This window comes from Pleurodeles waltl, chromosome 11 (genome assembly GCF_031143425.1).
Source record: "Pleurodeles waltl isolate 20211129_DDA chromosome 11, aPleWal1.hap1.20221129, whole genome shotgun sequence".
Taxonomy (NCBI): domain Eukaryota; kingdom Metazoa; phylum Chordata; class Amphibia; order Caudata; family Salamandridae; genus Pleurodeles; species Pleurodeles waltl.
The window spans coordinates 93,966,043-93,987,516 of NC_090450.1; the positions used below are offsets into that span (position 1 = coordinate 93,966,043).

The 21,474-nt window shown below is 43.7% G+C and overlaps 1 protein-coding gene across 1 annotated transcript in view; it reads left to right on the plus strand.

Moving 5' to 3' along the window:
* Positions 1–8,649: 8,649 nt before the first annotated feature.
* Positions 8,650–21,474, plus strand: part of LRRC31 (leucine rich repeat containing 31) — a 68,814-nt gene continuing 55,989 nt past the window's right edge. Inside the window, exon 1 of the mRNA XM_069213192.1 lies at positions 8,650–8,960. Within this exon, the coding sequence (XP_069069293.1) occupies positions 8,936–8,960 (25 nt within the window). The 5' untranslated portion in view covers positions 8,650–8,935. The remainder of the gene's footprint in view (positions 8,961–21,474) is intronic.

Genomic DNA, 21,474 nt, shown 5'->3' on the forward strand with positions numbered 1-21,474 from the left:
ACATGTATATTGCACATACAATAGTCCACCACTATGCACAATGTCTAATGATGGCTAAATAGGCCGCCGGCTCTGCACCCCAGAAATTTACACAATTGAATGTCAGGGCCTTCCATGTGGATTCCACACTACCATGCACCCTAGGAAACCTAACTTACTACACTTTATCACAGAAGACACCATCCAAATACCTTCCAATGCATCATAGCAGAACCAACCACTTGCCCTCCATTGCACTGGGAAGACACCAACCACATTGTACTGATTCCCATAGACACTAACACACCACACTGCACAGTACCATAGATATACTCACCTACCAAACTATACCTAGGAATCACAACCACCCCCACCGCACTGCATCCTCTAAACACTAACCAATCAGCTATGCCCTAGGGATCCTAATCCACCACACTGTAGTGGATCTTGAAAGACTAAGCCGCTCGTTCGCACTGCATCATAGGGGCAATGAATGGCCAAACTACTCTACGTATTAGGGGCAATAACCCAAAATGCTGCTCTGTTGTCTATTCCCTGACTCTTTAAAAAAAAGGGAACATGCACTCCACACTCATCAGAAGGTTAGCTTTGGTCACTGCATTGCTCCTGTGCCCCTCCCCCGCCCCTGTGACCAAGTAGATAGAAAACCTGCACCAAATGTTCTTACATGCCTGCTGTTGTGGTGTGTCAGGTGTACACAACTAATTACACATCCTTAAAAAACATGTGCATAGCATGGCATAGTCAGTTTGCAACCCACCTGGAACTTGCAACAAAGTTAGGTCCTGTCTGCCCGTAGCCATTCATTTCAAACATTTGCACTGCCCTGTACACACTGCCTCTTGCACACACCAGGGCTCTACAGCAAGATGCGATACACAAAACAAACAAATGTCCGAAAATACATTAGCCCTTTTTCTCACCACTGGATTCTTCACTCAAAGTCATTTGATGTGTCTAAAAAACAAAACATCTTTATTCTAGATCTTGATTCATTCTATGTCATCAGTATTTTACAAAAGCCAGGTTTACAGAGCTTGGCAAAGCTTGTTTAATTAATCTCTACTTTTATTCTACAAACTTCTTAGAGTTTTCCTTTTCAAGTGAGTGTTAGGGATAAATGAGTTGTGTTTCTTTAAAAATAAAAACCTGCAGGGAATATTTTAATCTCTGGAAGTTCTGCAGTAATCTGCCTGCAGAGGGAAGGCTTCCAAATTAAAAATCGAAGTATCATCCCAGTGCTTATATTTGACAGAAGAAATACTCGTCAGTCCCAGTTAATAAGTAAAGGGGATAGAGGATTTCGGTGTTTGAAAATCCGTTTTTTAAAATAAGCCCGTTCTCCTAATCACTTAATGGCATCATTTCCTAGGAGTGGAGCCCATCTTAAAGAGTCAGGGCAAGGCAAAGCAGTTAAACCCAGAGTAATCCTCCGAGTACAGACACTGCTGATTAGAGGGGTGTCGTCCTTCCATCCCCGCGCTCCCCCTATTTGTGTTCCCTGTTAATGCACCACCTGGGAAGGAATAAAGCAATACCCGTTTATGATCATTTATCAATTACACTCTACAAAGCAGGAATTGTCACACACTCACCGAGGTCTAGCAACAATAGCAATAATAATGATGATAATAATGGTCATGATGATAATGGAAGCCATCATCATCGTTATAATGATAATAATATGAAAAAGGGATAACTAGTTTTATATAGCACTTAGTACCATATTTGGCCATTTCCACCCATCATAAATCTGTAAAGCAGTGGTGAGTGTAGTCAATTCAATGTACAAAATACAGCATAACTAGATCACCCAGGAATCACTAATAGCCTCAACCAATGATGCAGGCAGTGTGCTAAAGGCATTGTGAACAAGGAGCAATCCACTGCCTAGATTGATGGTTGGACTTTTATAAGCTTGTCTGTAAGCTTTCTAAAGATGCAAAAGTAACTAAATATTTCAGAAGTGAAGCACTTTTGATGGTCATTGGCTTTTTATATTCACCCTAGGGATGGGTGTAGTGGAGGTAGGCCACTTGAAGAGAGCTGGCTGCCAAACATCACCGAACAAGAGACTCTTTGGTCGACCATTGCTGTGAAGGGATGGAAGCTAAGGAAGTATTGCGTTACGTGGTCATGAAGTGGGGGGCGCAGACCCTGGTCACGAGGCAGGCCCACCGCCCAACCGATATTGTACATTGAAAGCAGGGTCTGGTGTGACGCCAGGCCTCGCAGACAACCTCCACATGTATGTTCAGAATCTGTGAAGAGTGCAGCTTAGTCACTTGTGGAGGGGTAGGTGCTGACCCTGGCCACAGGCTAAGACCTGGGTGTCCTTAATAGAACTGAAAATTCTTGTCACGAATGATAGAAAATGTTTATCCCTATGTTAGGCTTGGAGGATCAGATTATGCTTGTTCAAAGCTGACCCACCACTACAGAAGACACATTCACAATAGGCTTATAGTAAAATTGTTTAAACGCAGACAGAGAGGACCAGTCTGCTGCACACAGTAAATCCTCTAATCTACACCCCAAACGCAAAGGCCTTTAGAGGCAATGGCACCTCTAGTTGAATGGGCCACAAACTGGTCAATATCGCTGTGGGATCCCAGCTTCAACTGTAGAAATCCTTCAACTTTAAGCTCAGTCTGGATGGGAACAGGGCCACCTTGCAAGGACTTAAGGTTTGATAAACCTCCTGAAAAACCGGATGGTAAAGCATCCAGTTGCTGGGATCCAACAGAAACTTGAAGTTCCAGTCTGCCTCTGTGTTGCTCCATCCCAGCAGATATTCTGCTGTCATGACAATCCTGTTCAGAAGAAAGAAATGAGAAAAATTATCTTGACGATTTCCACCAACATCTGAGCTCTGTGTTTATGAGCAGCATCGTGGCTACTAAAAAGGGTCGCCCTTATCTTGGTCAATCCAGAACCAGCAGACGAACCTAAACAACAAAGGGCCAGATGTATCAAAGGGTTTTACCCATTCTGTGTCTATGGGAAAATGTGTTGGTACATATGGCCCAAAAATCCCTAAAACCATTTAGTGCGCCTCCCCAGACTGACACTGCCTTATACACCTTCTGCTTCATGTCACAGACTGCAAAAAAAATGCCCTGCATGCTGTCTTCAGAGATGTGAAGGGACAAGACTGACAATATGATGTAGGTTACTTATTATACAAAGGAAGCTATTGAGACATTACTGCTTGCTTCGAAATAAGTATTGTTCATGCCCATCCCAGTTTCTGTTCTAACGCACATAAAGGAAACCTTTCAGTCAATAAGAGTTTTTTCACTCGTAGGTTGGGGATGTTTGGAGATCAGTCTTTAAGTCCTTGGGATGCTCAGGGCCCGTGCACCATAATTCCTGCATGGAGGGAACTTAGGACCAGATGGCCAGGTGTATCATATTTTTGAATAGCGATTACCTAATTGCGATTTTCTGCGAATTACAATTAGGTATTGGCTATTTGACTTTATGAAACTCCAGGAGTTTCATCTGGCGGTTCACAATGGCTCGCAAATTGACCTACCTCATTACTATTCTTGAGGAAGATCGCAATTTTCAACCCATTAGGAATTGCTAAAATCACAGGGATGGTAGCCTGCTGGGCTCAGCATACCACCCAGTCTGTGATTGCTTTTAAATAAAACAATCTTTTTTTTTTCTAAATGCAGCCCGTTTTCATTTAAGGAAACAGGATGGCTTTAAAAAAGAAAAATGAAAAGTTTACTTTTAATTTTTTAAGGGAGTTCTTAAAAAACGTTTTTGCATGCAATCACAAAATGGAACGGTTATCTTCCCATTTGCGAATGGGTTACCACCTACTTGAAGTAGGTGGTAAAATGCAAATGGTTTGCAATCACATTTTGGTCACAAAACATTCCTACATACCGCTGAGATTCAGTATCAGGAAGGGATGCATTTGACACGCCTCTTCCTATACCAAATCGATATGTAGTTGTAGTTCCAAATTGCAATTCGGTAACATGTTACTGAATTGCAAAGTGGAAATCATACATACCAAAATGAATTTTTGCGGTCATAAACTGACCGCAAAAATTCATGATGCGTCTGGCCCTTAGATCTCATAAGTATCCTTACAGTCCCGAAACACTTCCAGTCTATTGCACCTTGTTTGTTAGAGTGTACCCTGTCCTTTTCCCTCTTTGAAGCAACTTGTCTATATGGAGACCGCGGAGAGCCCTTAAGCACCCTTGCAGTCCTGCAGATTTATATAACACCCCACACTCATAATGCCCACCTCCGCTCTCTTTCTCGCATGCATATTGGACTCCTGCATTGTGTCTCCTCCCCCTCCCCTGTTGATTGCCCGTGACATGGAAGGGGTGGTTATGTTAGCTAATGACCGCCCCGCCCACTACTGCCTGCATAGGGAAACTGAAGAATGCGGGTCTTGCTTCAGGTAAGTAAATTAGGTCAGAATTTGGAAAACTGACTCCATATTCATTCATTTTATCCTGCCTGACCTACTGAGGGTGTCATTCACGCACTGATTTATCTTCGACCAAGAGGAGTGTGAAGACAAGCAAGTAGCGTGAACATGACAGTGTGCTGCCTCCTACTGTCAGGCGCCTGCTTACACACCGTTCCTGTTTTCGGGAGACCACAGAGGTGTATGTAGTACCCCAATCAGGTTATCTCATTCTTGGGCTCACCTACTGCGACCAAAACAAGTTTCTTTCTAACAATTGTAGAATGGTGTTGTTCAGCTTCTAAGCATGTCTTGCAAAAAATCAATAAAAAATGCAAATTATTAATTTGTAGTAAAATTGCAGTATTTTCAGACATTAATTAAAATAGATACACCTGTAAATTATTGATCAAGCCCTCCACCAATAGATAACTATGTTTTTTCTTCAGTACAATTAAAAGCCAAATGTAAGTACTAATGTAAATATTGGGAGTGCCCTCTTCATTCAAGGGGAAAGGATCCTCACCTCCTCCCATTGCTTGACGAAGCCAAGAGAGGAAGAAATTGGGACCTGAGTGGATAATGAGTGCTCATGGCAGCCACTTCTGTATATCTATGTGAGAAAATACACACCAAAAATGTTGTTTTGTAAAGATGCCAAGACATAAATATTGAATGTATGTACATCCCCAATGTACAAAAAGGTGGAGTTAAGAATGATAAATATATGCTTGCCTGTGTACATTTGACTTCATAAAATTTTGGAAGTTTGCGTTGTGGTATTTTGCATCAATACTATTTTCAATATTCTTGTACCATGCGTTCACATATGCCTCTCAGCGTCTCTGCCTCCATTCAGCCTCTAGCCTCCACCAGATTGCTCCATCCTTTGGTCTGCCTGTGGAGGAGCTGTGCTCAGGCTTTATCAGGGCCCAGGTGATACATATAGGGCAGTGTACCCCAACCTTTTTATCGTCGCGGACCGGTAAATGTTTGATAATTTTACCGTGGCCCGCTTGTTTCGATTGCAATGCTCTGCGCCTCGGCCGCCCGCCACAGTGAAATGATTTGCAGTTCCTCTTGCGGCCCGGTGCCGATTGATCCACGGACCGGCACCGGTCCGCGGCCCAGCGGTTGGGGAACACCGATATAGGGGATGCAGCTCTTGATGAAACAGAATAATCATGTGTACTTGGTGCACTTTTAAAGTACTGAATAGCCACCAGGGAATTCAGCAAAGGGAATTTCACAAAGTTTACTGTGAAACATTCCCTTCCAGTAAAACTCTCGTTTTACTCTCTTTAAAAAAAATGTGTCCCCTCCCCCCTATCAGGGCACCCTCTTTTGTGTATTGTGTCTGCTGCTTTCTGACTTCTTCTGAGCAGCTTCTTCCATAAAAAGCATGATTGCTGCTGAGAAGCCAACACAGTGACAAGCGTGGATGGGTGGGGAGGAGGCAGGGTAATCGGACATTGAGGTGCGTACCAACCCAGAATGCGTAAATGGTCTTATGTGCCACCGCCTTCTTTCACCCTACCAAAGCCACTCGTTTAATTTCCTACGCAATTCATTTTCTTAGCATGGAGTGGCCCCTATAGTATAATGAATCACAATCAGTGCAGTGAATCTATTGACAGAACTGGTAATTCCTGTCCCTAACTCCTTGTCCGCTTGTTATTGGATCCCTTCTGGGTCAAAATAAGATTTGGATGAGGTGGTCTCACTCACGTAATGTGGCACGTGTCATCATTGGCCACCTCATCCCACTCTAGTAGGATGGGGAGTTCTTAAGAAGTATTATTTTCCTAGATAATACAGGGATCCAGTTTATACTAATAATACCTTGAGGTACCTTGGTACCTCAGGTATGATGAAGATGTGAATAAACAGGTAACTGGATATTTAGGGCTACCATGACCTCATCATCCTTTGAAAGGGCCGACATGTTTGTGCTTGCTCTAAGAGCCAGATAACTGGTCAGGGGAATTCTTCAGGGCAAAAAAGTATCCCTCACTCTAATTATATGAGTGTATGTTAGTGTATATCTAGGTATATATTGGAAAGACTTCAATTTCTGACCGGTGTTTCTGGTTGTCTATTACGTGCTTGGCATGATCGCCGAAGTTCCTCATTCCACAGAGTACTTGTGAGTGATGAGTATAAGGGCCTTCAAAGAACAGTAGTACGAGTGTCCAGTCACATGTTGCATGAAGTTGGAAGACATAGATGGAGTCGATCACCTGTCAGGATGTCATCTAAAGGCTGTTGAGATCAGTGAGACACAACAAGTGTTATATGAGGTCCTGGCACTTAAAGGCTGGTGGACCTTAAAAACAGTTGAACAGCATTTGAGACAGCATCTCTAGTCAGCCAGTGGTGCTGGGGAATGTCAGTCACATATTACTGAAATGTTTTCAGTGTGCAATGTAGCGCTGAGACGCAGTTAATTACACAATGGGCCAGTACATCTGGAAGGGCAGAGGATACTGAGACTTGCTCAGTCTGCGTTAGAGCCAGTAACACATCAAGTCAACGAGGTTGTGTGACTAGGCACAGACAAAAGCCTTTACCACCCTTGATTATCAAAGGTCAAGGAGCTCTTGTGGGGCCTGCTGTGTATTTGGCCATAGGTCCACAGCAGAGGACTGTGGAGGTTTACCCAGATGACAAGGTAATACCTCTGAACTGCTGGAAGGGCTGGGGTGCAGTCAGTTGCATTTTAAGTTGGCGCCTCTCAAATTGCATTGCCAGTATATTTGAAATGCGTATAAAACCTGCAACATTGTGACCAATTTTTGGGAACTTTTTGCTGAATTTGAACTATTGTTTGGAAACCATTTTTCATGTTATTTAGGGCCAGATGTAGCAAAGGTTTTTACCCATTCTGTGTCTATGGGAAAAAGTGTTCGTACATATGGCCCTTAGATCTTTATTTGTGCGGTTAATTAAAACCATTGCAATTATAAAATAAAAGAAAAAAGAGCATCGACTATTCGTCAATACATCAGAACATTAGTTACAACCATAGTGCTGAATCAAAAGACAGCATTTTCAAATGCATAGCATCTACCTAAAAGTTTTTGCACAGCCAGGAGAGAAAGTGCAGTTCTTAGACTTACAGAATGCTCCAAATCTCTCTCCGTATCAAGTGCAGCAAGGTAGGTTCTCCTAGCTTCTGCTCGGCCCTAGGCCTTTGCATTTGTCAAGTGGGGGTACTGGAGCAGTGCAGCAGGTGCAGTGGCACCAAGGCACAGGAATATGTGGGGCCCATGCGCCACAAGTGTTGTATTACACAATCCCCAAGGCAGGTGGGCCCACTTTTTTTCCTTGCATAAGGGCCCATGCCACCCTTGGTAAGTCAACTTTCCAAAAGTTAGTTCTCTAGCCACATTTTGCAGGGACAGGACTCAGAGGCGGTTTCTTCTCGAGGGCAGGGGAGCGTTGCCCCCCCCGCCCGCTGCAAGTCGCACAGGCAAAATTAAAATGGCAATGAAAAGATTTCAGTGCCATTTTATTTTTATCTACGAAGCGCGTCCCAGCCAAAGACATGCTAGGCATGTCTTCCGCTGCCTGCAGCAGTGGACTGGAGCAGTGCCTTGACTAGACGCTCCAAAGTGTGCATGTCACTTTGGCCAGCTGTTTTGCGCCGGCCAAAGTGACATGTGCACTTTGAAGCTCTCTACCATCACAGGCCTCTAGGGCCTGAAAGAGCAGCCAGCTAGGCTGCTCCAGCCAATCTAGGCGCTGCTCTCATGCTGGTTAACAGCATGAGAGCAGTGTCTGGATTGTTTATGGGAGCGCTTCCTCTGTCGGAGAGCAGAAGAACATGGAGGAGGGCACGCGGCCTGTGAACAATTTTCTATTTTCAATGTGTAAGTAATGCATGTGTGTGCGTAATGCATGTAAGTGAAATGCTTGTGTTTATTTTATAGTGTTATGGTGTTATTTGACATTTTGGAGGGAGGTGTGATTTACTTTGGGGTTTTGGAGGGAGGGTATCTCCTGCAGTGCGTGATTCTTGCTTGTTGCTCGCTGGACAGGAAGCATGGAACTATCTACGACAAACAAACATATTTTGAAAAATCTGCCTTGAAATGTGATCCGCGCGGTGACTCAGGCTTTGCGGCCGTGAACCGTGAAGCAGCTCAGAGACAAAGTCCACACCCCGTGCCTACCAATGCTTCCTGGGTGGAATATGTTTTGCTTCTGGGTTTTACTTCAGCCTTCTGGAGATTAAGATCGCTGTATTTTTCCTGGTTTCAGAATTAGACGATGCGCCTCCCAACTCTGGGAAGTAGAAGACGCTACAATAATTCATTTACGCAATGACACCGCACTTACTTGCGGCGGCTGCAATTAACCCGGGCGCCTGGTAAATATTGAACACAGGAGAATTGTGTCTTGTCACGTGCGGCACATCACGCACATCATTTGCATATGGGTAGTAGAGTTGCCATTGGAGAATTTTAACAAAAATAACTTGCCCGTCCCTTTATGAGCAAAGTAATGGATAAAAGAGGTAAGTCCTTTAAAAGTGTTTGTTTTCTTCACAACAAAACGTGCTTGTCTGTGATGCAATACAAGTATTAACTTTCTAATGAGGCGGGAATGCAGGAATTCATGCTGTGATAAATGCAAATCGTCCTTTCTACTCTGAATCTGGGCTGATTCAAGATTTAATTTACTGTACGTGTGCAATGTTTACTGGACCCGATATCCGGATATAAAGTTCAGTCAATAAAGGTAGAAAGACAACAAGCCAACTATTGTTAGCAGAGGAATTCGAGGTGACATATTTATTGACTGAAGATAACTGAACACTATGTTATATTTTTGGCATAGAGCGGTGCTAAAAATTCAAATTATATTCTGTTTAGCCAGAAGGCAAAAATAAATGTGTTTATGCTATTTTTGTGGGTTATTAGTTTCGAATGCATGTGGCAGGTGCAATGCAAATGAATTCAAACCAGCAGATCATTGGAGCTAATGACCGACAGATGCGCCTATAAGAAACAGGCATTACATAAAACATACGCACGCGCCCCTCATAAGTAGGCGAGGTACGGGCTCGGCGGCCGCAGTGAGCCATGTTTACGTTGCGTCTGAGTTCCGGATATGTCTTCAGGTGACGGCTCTGTGCATACAGCGTGCATCCGGATAGAACCTCCGGCTAGGGGCAGAGTGCCAAGCCGTCTGTAATAGAACCAGAAGATATAGAATGTTGGGGTAAAAAACTTAGCCCGTCGAGACAGCATTATAATATAAAGTACATAAAAGAATCACCTGACAAGGGTGTATATGTCCACCCATATTTATGTTAGGAACAAGCATATTTAGGTCTCGCCTAAAAGACAGCGACGCGAAAGACCTATTTACCGACTTTTTATTTTTTGGTTAAGCTCTGTATGAGAGTGCATGTGTTTTTCAGCCCTCTCCATTGTATGCTTCTGTGAAAGCTGAATTAATAACTAGTAAATTTACATTGATTAATGGTTAAGAATTTACATGAATTAGGCTAACATGGAGAAAATAATCTCATAAAGAATGCGCCCACTTAAGTGGCCACCATCACGCATATGACAACTGATAAAGAATTTGTACTTGAGGTTTAAATAATGTGCATACTTAGAATAAAATGTATTAGTGGATCATAATAACCGACTAATATTATGTATTTGCCAAGAATATTTGAGTATGGATTATCTATAGAAGTTTTGGGCTTAGTCGACCAAGATTCATGTTAAGTTGCATTGCAAAAATAAATGCTTGTAAATGTTTTGTGAAAGCAGAGAATTAATATTGTCCATTGTTCACACAGCGCTGACCCATGCTGTTTGTAAATGTCTTATACTTTCTCATGTGAACTGCCTGCTGTAATGCTCTGTACTAGATGTTGATACTTTGTAATTTTGATGCATGAGAAGCAAAGGTTCTCAGGAGCTGACAATGGCGGTACTGACTTCAGCCTCAATGTGCAACAAAAGTTACCTGACGAAACTGGTGACAGGAATGGGAGAAGAAGAGCCAATCATCAACGTGTGAAAGACTGTCAAGTTATGTTTCAGATTTAGAATAAACAATTTTCTAGCTTACGCGTCAAGAATTTTCAATTCTATTAAGGACACGGAGGCGAGGATTATGCTGTCTCCTTCTTTACTTACTCCAAACATCAGCCAATCATTACACAGAAAAAACAATAACTACAATCCCCATAAGGCATAAGTCCAGCATCACGTGGCCCAATCACCACCCACACCCTCTGTCCATAAGTGTCACGACCTACAACGTCACTTCCTCTTTCTTTGGTTAGGTCCCTTCGCAAACAGTTAAAGTAAAAAGTTCTCAAAACTCCAAACTTGGTGAGAAACGAATTCCTCTGGAACCGAGATTCTTGAAGGATCGACGAACAGGTCCTTGAATAAATCCCTCAGAGTAGGAAAATGTGATCTCAAACGTTCTTCTGATCAGAACCTGAGGAAAAAATATACATAAGGTAATATCCCGTACTAAGGCAGAGAAGAATATTTCAATGGCAATAGCAGTTCAGAGTGGGAAGAAATAATGTCTATTATATAATCGAAACATAATTACAAACATTTTATATTAACAACATTGTTTCTTAGGGGGGATAATCCTCGCCTCCGTGTCCTTAATAGAATTGAAAATTCTTGACACGTAAGCTAGAATTTTTTTTATTCTATTTCAGGACCGGAGGCTCCGATTATGCTCGTTTAAAGCTGATTAATAACCACAGAAGCAACGTTTAAAACAGGTTTTTGATAACATTTTCTAAATGTGGATTCCGACGACCAGTCTGCCGCTTTCATAATGTCCTCTAAGCGAGAACCTAGAGCATATGTCTTGGACGCCATTGCGCCTCAACCTGAATGAGCTCCAAATACGTTAATGTCTATGCCTGCTTCATTCATTAACCATTTAACCCATTGAGACAAGGTAGCAGATGAGACCGGTTTAAATGTTTTTTGCAGAGCTATAAGTAGCTGACCAGAGTTATCCTGTCTAAGAGGCTCTGTAGCCATTTCATATTGTCTTAAGCATTGAACCACACAAAGTTTTGGGTTATCTGAGAATGCTGGGTAAGTTACCGACCTGCAATTAGTCTTTGTCCGTTTGGAGATGTTAAAAGTAACTCCTTCTGGTGAGAACACTCTACCTGTTAAGTCCAAGGCTTTGACGTCCGAGACGCGTTTACAGGAGATGAGGCATAGTAACATTGTCAATTTGGCTGAAATCTGTTTACGGGATAAAGAAATATTGTCTGGCCAGGATTCCAAGAACCTCAGTACAATGTTGACGTCCCACAAGACAGAATATTTAGTTTGGGGAGGATTGGATAAGCGAATACCCCTAAGTAATTTACATACTAACGGATGCTCACCCACTGGTCTCCCATCCAGGTGGTTATGGCCAGCTGAAATGGCTGATCTAAAGTTGTTGACTGTTCTATACGCTAGGCCTGAGCCAGCTAGTTCAGCTAGAAAATTAACAATCATTTCAGTATTTGATTCCACGGGATTGAGATCCCGTCTATCACACCAACTAGTCCATCTTCGCCATGCAGATGTATATCTCTTGTGGGTACCTGCTGCCCAGGCTTGTTTGATGAATGACGCAGTTTGCTGCGAAATTCCTGGGGAGTTCCATCTTGCCCTGAAACCTTCCAAGCCATCAATGTTAGTTTCAGTGAAACAATCATTGGATGTTGATGATTCTCCGGGTTCAAAAGGAGATTCGGGCGAGGAGGAATGAGAAGAGGTAGAGCGCAGGTTAACTGAAGGGCAAGTGGGAACCAAGGTTGAGCTCTCCAGCAAGGGGTCACTAAGATGATCTCTGCTTTCTGGCGTCTTATCTGAGACAGTACTCTGGGGATCATTAAGAACGGGGGAAAGGCATATCCCGAAACTTTGACCAATCTTGGAGAAAAGCATCAGTCGCTAGAGCCAGAGGGTCTGGGCACCAGCTGAAGAAAGCTGGTATCTGAGTGTTGAGACGAGATGCGAATAGATTCACTTTGCACGGGCCCCAAATTTTGGAGATCTGTTGGAATATTATCGGATCCAGTCTCCAGTCGCTGAAGTCTGTCAGGTATCTGGAGTTCCAGTCCGCTATCGTATTCTGGTCCCCTGGGAGATATTCTGCCATGATAGTCAGGCGGTGACTGAGGCAATAGTGCCAGAAGTCTTTGGCAATTTCGGCCAGTATCCTGGATTTCGTGCCCCCCCAGTTTGTTGACATACCGCACTGCAGATATGTTGTCCATTCGTAGCAGAATGCAGAAGTCCGTCTTTTGAGGGGAAAGACTCCTGATGGCAAATGAGTCCACTAGAAGCTCTAAGCAGTTGATATGAAGGGTCTGTTCCCAGGTCGACCAACGACCTCCAGTTACTATCGAGCCTCACCGGGCTCCCCATCCCCAACGGCTGGCATCGGACTCTATCACAGTTTCCGGGTGAGAGCCGAAAATTGCCCTGCCGTTCCAAGCTTCCATGTGTTGAAGCAACCAATGAAGTTCTGCTTTCACTTCGTCTGTCAGGGGAATCAGTTCTGAGAAGCTGAGACCCTGCTGGAGGTGTCTGATTTTGAGTCTCTGAAGGGCGCAGTAATGGAGAGGGGCTGGGAAGATTGCCTGAATCGAAGAGGCCAGGAGACCTACTAATCTGGCAATGTTCCTCAGGGAAATCATCTGGTTGGCTAAGGCCGCTCTCAGTTCTCTCTTGATGCCTCAGATCTTTTTAGGTGGGAGAATAAGAAGGGAAAGGCTGGAATCTATCCTGAATCCCAAAAAGTCTATCACTTGGGAAGGAATCAATAATGACTTCTGCGCATTGATAAGGAAACCTAATTCCTGCAGAAGGTTGATTGTCCATTCCAGATGTATCAGGAGTGTCTGGGGTTTCTGAGCCATCAGAAGGATGTCGTCGAGGTAAACTATGAGTCTGACTCCCTTGGATCTCAGTCGTTCCATCACAGGCCTCAATAATTTCGTGAAGCACCACGGGGACGATGAGAGACCAAAGAGAAGAGCATTGAATTCCAGACAGTGTCCTTTCCAAAGGAATTGTAGGAATCTCCTGTGGGGGTGAAAAATGGGCACTGACAGGTAAGCGTCTTTGAGGTCGAGGCGCACCATCCAATCTCCCTCTATAAGAATGTCTTGTAACAAGTGGATACCCTCCATCTTGAAGTGTCTGTACAAAATCCAGTAGTTGAATTCCTTGAGATTTAGTACTAGACGGTGACCTCCTCCCTTTTTGTCTACGACAAAGATGGGGCTTAAGAAACCTGTTGGATGAGGGGAGGCATAGCTTACCGCTCCTTTGTGTAAGAGGTCTTGTACCTCTGCATCTATAAAAGTCTGATCTGTTAGGGAAAAATACATTTGTGTTGGGGGAGAGGTCTGGATCGGGGTTCCTATAAACTCTAGATGAAAGCCAGTAACTGTCTAGAGAATCCAAGGGTCTCCTGAAATTCTTTTCCAATTTTCTAGGAATAAGCCCACTCTGCCCCCAAGACTTACTTGAGAATGCGGAATAATGCTCACCTGAATAACTGGAGTCTTGGATTGCACCCTGTTGACCTCTGCGGGGTCCTCGTCTGTATCTGGGGCGTCCGCCTCGGTTGCGGGTGGGGTAGAAGGTGGTATCCAAGTGGTCGGAGTACCAACTGTTCCTCCCTCTTGGTTGGGAATATTGAGAGCTTTGGTATGATCCGCGGCCGGGCATACGCCCTCCAAAACGTCCGGCCCTGGCAAAAAGGTTTTGTTTGAAGACCTTCTTAAGCGATAAGTGCGCCTTGTCGAGGGAGGAGAAGGTAGCGCAAAACTTTGCTAAATCCTTGATAAAGGACGAGCCAAAGAGGAGGCCATCAGCTGATGGGCCAGCTTCGGAGGTCGCCAAGTCTGTTAGTTTGGGATCTATTCTCATAAGAATGGACTTGTGACGTTCCGACGACACCGCGCAGTTTGCGTTGCCCAGTAGGCAAAGCGATCTCTGGGCCCAGCCAATCAGGACATCTGTGTCCACGGGGGTATTTGACTGTGTGGCGAGGAAGGCCATGTCTAGGATTTTTGTCAAGGGGCCTGTGACGTCCAGTAGTTTGTCTTGGCAAATCCGCCATGATCTGTCCAAACCTTTTTTGGGGTCTTTGCCAAATTGTTTCATGAATGTGACCATGGTGGGGTCAATGTCAGGAGTGTCCATCACCTTTTCATCTACATCATACCCAGTGCCAGCCAGGAGGGCCCATTTAAGGGGCCCCTTTTCGGACAGAAAAAATAAAAAAAATATACTTTCCTCTACTTACCCAGGATGGGGTCCCTGTGCTGTGGGAGTTTCTGAGGCTTGGGGTGGGCACCTGTGGGCCCATTACATGGTGTTTAGCTATGGAAATGGGTCCACAGGTACCCTAACCTCTGGTAAGACTCAGGTGTTAAATAATAGTGCTTAGCAAGCTTAGCACTATTATTTGTGTCTGCCTACTCTGTGTGCGTCATTTAAATCCCAGAGTATAAATCAGTAGATAGTGTCATAATGGGGACAGGGACGCCTACCTTGCATCTAATTAGTGGAAGGTAGTTTGCTGCATCCACAATATGGAGCTATGCCCTATATTTTGACGTTAGATGAGTCTAGCGTCAAAATATAAATATGGAGTTAACTTTGCACCATTTTAGCGGCAAAATAAATGACACTAAAATGGCGCAAAGAGAGTATAAATATGCCCTTGGTTCGATGTTGTAATTTGTCTGTTTAATAGGTCAATCGGGCGTGGTTGACAAACTCAGAATGCGTGTCAAGGTGAGTGTTAGTTTTCAGCAGAGATTTGGTGAATCCTATGTGTACCAGGAGGACCTAATGATCAGTTGAGGGTAAAATGTGTTGGTCAAATTTTGCTTGGGAGTCAGGAAAACTGAGATAGAAGGAGTATCTGTTAGAGCTAAAAGCTGCAGTTGAAAATTCAGTAAGGTTTCTGAAGCGATTTTGTGTATTGATTTTTATTTCGTGCTTGCAATATTGGCATTTTGTTTGGCGCGGATCTGAATTGAGGAAGACAAATTGAAGGGCTTTGTTAGCCACTGTATGTGTGAGTGTGACGTCACTAGAGCAGCGCTGGCGATAGGTTGGTTGGTGAGAAAGGCCGCAAACGGATTGGTGGACAACCGTGAATCCTCATTGCTTGAGAAGGCAAGCGAAAAGGATTCTGGCATTGAAATTCACTTCCTGATTCGATTGAAGAGTAGCGTAAAATACAGAAATGAAATTCTTCAAAGAATTAAAGAGTGTTCTAAGGTGAGATGTGCAAATTCCAGTTAGAATAGGAGAAAGTACACCGCCAGAAGTTACACCTGGCGGTGTATTTGTGCTACCATGTCTTTGGCTAAAACAATGGTGCAAAGAGAATGAGAAAGAAGGGAGCTTAGAATTTCCTGCCCACAGAACATTCAATTTGAGAATTTTAGAGAATTTGAGGAGAGTACTGTATGATTCGAAACCTCCTCCGAGACCTGCACAATTTGAAGCTTTAGCTATTTGGGAGTTTGTGGCCAGACAGAAACAGCAACAGTAACTTGAGAAAATAATGAAAAAGGCTGAGAAAACTTTAGCTGAAGTGAGATGGGATAATGAGCAAAAGTTTTGGAGAACGGAAACTTTACAGGGAATTAGGATGTTTCCTGCAATTATGCAAGAGAATGAAAACCATGCCAGAAAGAGTACCAAAAAGAGGGATTCATATCTTTCTGAGGAAAGAGAACAGAATTCAAAGGAGTCTAGAAATCTTTACCTATGCTTAGGAATCAGATGATGATGAGTTTAATTTGCAGCTACTATGAAGTCGTCCCCCACCATATGCAGCACACGAGACAAGTCCAAGTACTATTACAGACCCTATAGCTCCAGTATCCATCGAAACTACACAGATGCAGATTAGCCACAATGTTCCTACTACTTACACATCACAGATACTTATGCCGCAGGCTGACATACCGAAAATGTACCCAGATGTACCTATTGTAGATACTGCAATGAGTTTAATGGTGCCAACAGGACAAGTTTCACTGATGAGACAGACCTATCAGAAGCTGACACTGATTCAGGTAGAATCTACACCAAATTTAATGCCCTGAATACAAGCACAGACAATCCTGCGGTACACCCTCATCACAGGATCACAGACAGAGATGTCTGCATTGACAAGTCAGAATACAGGAGTAATGTACCCTAGAGATCAAAACGTCCGACCGAGTCCAGATGCTGTGTCAGTACCTGTTACTATTGGTCCAGTCATACCATTATTTGCACAGAGAAATAATCAGAGTATTAAATTATGGGGGTGATTCTGACTATGGCGGACGGCGGAGGCCGTCCGCCATAGTACCGCCGCCAAATGACCGCACCGCGGTCAAAAGACCGCGGCGGCCATTCAGACATTTCCTCTGGGCCGGCGGGCGCTCTCCAAGAGAGCGCCCGCCGGCCCAGAGGAAATGCCCCTGCAACGAGGACGCCGGCTCAGAATTGAGCCGGCGTAGTTGCAGGGGTGCGACGGGTGCAGTTGCACCCGTCGCGTATTTCAGTGTCTGCAAGGCAGACACTGAAATACTTAGCGGGGCCCTCTTACGGGGGCCCCTGCCGTGCCCATGCCATTGGCATGGGCACGGCAGGGGCCCCCAGGGGCCCCGCGGCACCCCCTACCGCCATCCTGTTCATGGCGGGTTTCCCGCCATGAACAGGATGGCGGTAGGGGCTGTCAGAATCCTCATGGCGGCGGAGCGCGCTCCGCCGCCATGAAGGATTCCCCCGAGCAGCGGTAAGTCGGCGGGAGCCCGCCGACTTGCCGCTTCTGACCGCGGCTGAACCGCCGCGGTCAGAATGCTCGTGGGAGCACCGCCAGCCTGTTGGCGGTGCTCCCGTGGTCGGTGGCCCTGGCGGCCACCGGCCACCAGGGTCAGAATGACCCCCTATGTCTCCAATGAAGCAGACTTTAGACATGACAGGCCCCTTAATTGACTTGAGTTGTTCCAGGACTCCACCGAATAATCCGAGGAGACCAGAGATAGGTCCCAACCCATTTTCGAGAACACCAGAGGCTCCATGCCTAACATTGCAACAAGCACTCAATGTAATTAATAACCATATCTCGTTACAAGGTTTGACAGCCCAACAATTAACCGAGTGGCTGAAAAAGCTGGAGATTCAAGTGGAGACAGTCCACTAAATTTGACCAGGCTTAAATTAGAAATAGAAGAATTGATTGAGGGAACAATTGGATTGAACAGACTTGACTCATATTGAGAAGACGAGTTGCGCTTTTTGTGCAAGCTAATTACCAACAAAGCAGGATTGGTACATCAGAAATTAGCAGACCTAGCAGAGAAATACGACATAGAAATTGAGAAAACAAAGCATTTGAGAAGAAGTTACAGATTAGAATTTGACTCCAAAGGTATTAAGAACACGAGAATACCAGGAATGAAAATTCACATTATGGAATTAATCCAGAGCATTCAGACACGGGGAGCACTGCGTAAGTGAGAAGGCAGATGGATAAAGAAACAAGACAATAAGAAAAGGGATTCTGCGAATTTCACTCTTAATGTGCAGCAGACTGATAACCAAGTAAAAATATTACAGATGAGAAAGATTCCAGGAGGGAATTTTGTCCATGTCCCTTGGAGCAGAAGTGGCATTCTGTCATTTACCAATGATTACCCCAGGTTGAGAGAGAAACCAGTGGAATGGTACCAGAAAACAGATAGGTTTGTTAAGCTTGCAAAATGCCTGTGGGAAGATTTGAACACTCGATTAGAGATAGTGGTTCCAGCAGATTTATGGGAGGAATGCAAAAGAAGTGTAGATTGGTTGCCAAGAGAACCACCATGAGATCCGGCCACAGGTGCACCATTTCCTGATGTAATGAGATATTACTATAAGGTGGTTGAATTTTTCAAAACGTGAATTTCTCTCAAGAATATCAATTTGCATAGACAGGACAGCTCAGCAAGGAAAGGAGTCCATACATGCGTTTTATGAGAGAATGTTGCAGGCATGCAAACATTACAGTGGTACATAAACAATTGAGCCGAAGGACATGATTCATTTTGTGTTCAGGTTTGTTGAAGGATTGAGACCTGAAATTAGCCAGATGATTAAAAGTAATTTGATTTGTTGGCAAGCAAAGCCCATTGATGAAGTGCTGCAATATGCTAAGTACTGTAGTGGTGAGATTGAGTTGAAGCTAAGAAAGTTGAAAGAGAAGGCAATGGTGATGCAGATTAAAGTGGCACTATCAGGAATGCAAGGGAGGTTTCTGCAATAGCAGCAGGGAAACATGTGGTTTCCAAATCAGGCGAAAGGTAGAGGTCGAGTTGGAATTGGAAGTGTAAATTGTGGTCCAGATTTGAACACTGTAGTTACTCAGAATGAGATGCAAGCAATGAAAAGAACGTTACCTTGTCACGCTTGCAGAGGCCTCAGACATTGGAAGCGGGAGTGTCTGATGCTAGGATAGGAAGGTGTTGTTCCACAGACAAATGAAATTAATTCTTTTCCAAACATAAGAGGACCAAAAGTGAGAGGTCCAAACTTTGGTTTCCAAAACAATGTGAATCAGGTGCAAGGTCCTCAGCCCATGCAACAGATGCAAATGCCACGTTTGCAGAAGCCTCAGTCACAGCAAATGCAACCCCAAGTTCAAATGGTACCAAGGCAAAAAATTCAGAAACCTCAAGCCCCAATAGAACAGCAACAGATGATGCTTCCTCAGCAGGGCGCAGGTCAGAGGTTTAACACGAGTAATAACACCATACACCAACACCCATTGCGCGGTGAAGATGAATCGAATGAGGATTGGGTGAGTGAGAGTTCAGATGAAGAGGAGTGTGTGTTAGCAGCTTCATTAGAATTAGACCAGAAGGGTCCATATGTGAAAGTTGCAAACCAGTATTTGACAAATCTGATTACAGAACCAGTTACAGTTAAAATTGGAAACTTTAATGGATTACACAAATTCATAGTTTGTGACTCAAGTCCAGTTTCCTTATTGGGAAGAGATTTGCTATGGTAATTGAACATTGAAACATGCTATTGTAATTGGAGGTTTAGCTAGTATGCCCATGTGTTGGAAAGTTTATTAACAAAGAGTTGTTTTTGTTCACCTGTTGAATCTAGATGTGTGCTATTTCTGTGGTTCAGTTATTGTTGCTATTGATTTGTACGGCAACCCTTGAAGGCTTGATAGTAAATGCTTTAGTTAAATTGAGAGTCTTTCAACATTTTGGTCAGCTTGTGTTGTTTGTATGCGCTTATGATTTGGTATTGAGACTAATCTATGTGATATTAACATTGTTAATATAGGGAAATAAACCATCTAATAATACTATAAGGTGTGGTTAATCATGACCACATGGGTCATGGTGTGTAAAGATTTCTCACTCAAAGCCTTTTTAAGAAGGGATTTGTTGTTCATGCAATGTTGTTGCTGATCACAACACAAGTAAAAATTGTATATATGGTGGAATCACTCAAAGCGTAATCAAAAGGTCGATCGAACCTCTAACGCATCCCCCTATAAATAAATTACCAGAGAACAAATAAGGTTAGACGCGCTCACACTTCTCACCCCCTGCCAAATAGCTGTCTCCTGCGCTTCTTGTTGCTCCCAAATGCTACTCTGCTCTTTTTCTTCATGTGCTGCCTTTCAGCTTTATTTTTCTTTTCCTCCTACACGCTCCTCCTTATTTCATCCTTCCAGTTTCTCTGATCCCCCCACCATTCCTTTAATTACATTTTTTTTCGAGGATACAGCCCTTATACCTTTTAAAAAAGTACTTTTGTGCTACTCCTGATTATGTTTTTTTAGGTCGAGCGTGCAAGCGCCTTGACCTGTTGGAAGTATTGTGGGCTTTAACCACGCCCATGCCAAGCCACCACTTTCACTCGTTCTTGGGCTTGCCTTTCAAAAATCACTTGATGTAATTGGTAAATGCTTTACATTTGTCCCGCCTTGAGACTGTTTTTGTCACGCCTTGCATACTGCCCCTGTTACATGGATTATTGTATTTTTGCCGATGTATTTCAGCATGGGAAAACTATTTTTTTGTTTCTCCCCTTCGTGCTGCTTGGTGCCCATGGCACTCCAGCGCAAACAGGCCCAACAGTGTGAACTCAATCGTCGGTATTGGAGCGCTAGTCACATTGTTCACAGTTACCTAATCAGAGTCATTTCTTGTGGCCCTAACCTTAAAACACTAGAAATTGGTAAATGCTTTACATAAGACAGAAATCATCAAAGCAAAAGCTGCTCTCTTGACACAGTGGGAGAGCTGATACAACAATATTCACGACACTCAGGAAACTCGCCCCATAATGCTTTGCAGGGCATTACTTTTAAAAAACATTTTTGATCATAACTCAGCCTGTGGTGGTCCTAGGACAATAGGACTACCGCCAAAACATTCACCACAACATGCTTTTTTCTGGCCAGGTCATCTCTGGGTACCTCACTGGGTTAGTGGAGACCCCAAAATAAGAACCCCTTCCACCATTCAGTGTCTTTTTTTTTTAAGCGTTTTCATGGCTGAAACTTTTGTTTTGCAGCTGGGAATAGTTTGTGTTTTAAGGGCCTTGTTTGTAATATCATTGCTATAGGCCTGCTATCTCTGAAAATATGTAATGCGCTGTGCCCTCTCGGGGCTAAATATATGGCTACACTGCATTATTTCTTGCCATTTTCTTTTTGTGTGGTGATGCCCTCTAGGGGCTTAATATATAGTAACATAACCATGTTTATTACAAATGCTATTTTCATTTTGGGCTGTTCTAAGCATTACAGTCATATCAACATATTAAAATATTGGTGGCACAGAACTTTGTCACATAATACTTTGCAGGACATTACTTTCACAAAACATTTTTGCACATAGCTCAGCTTGTGGTGGTCCTAGGACAATGTGACAACCTTCAATAAGCGCTTTCTGTCTACGTCATCTCTGAGTCCCAACACTAGTTTAGTGGGGA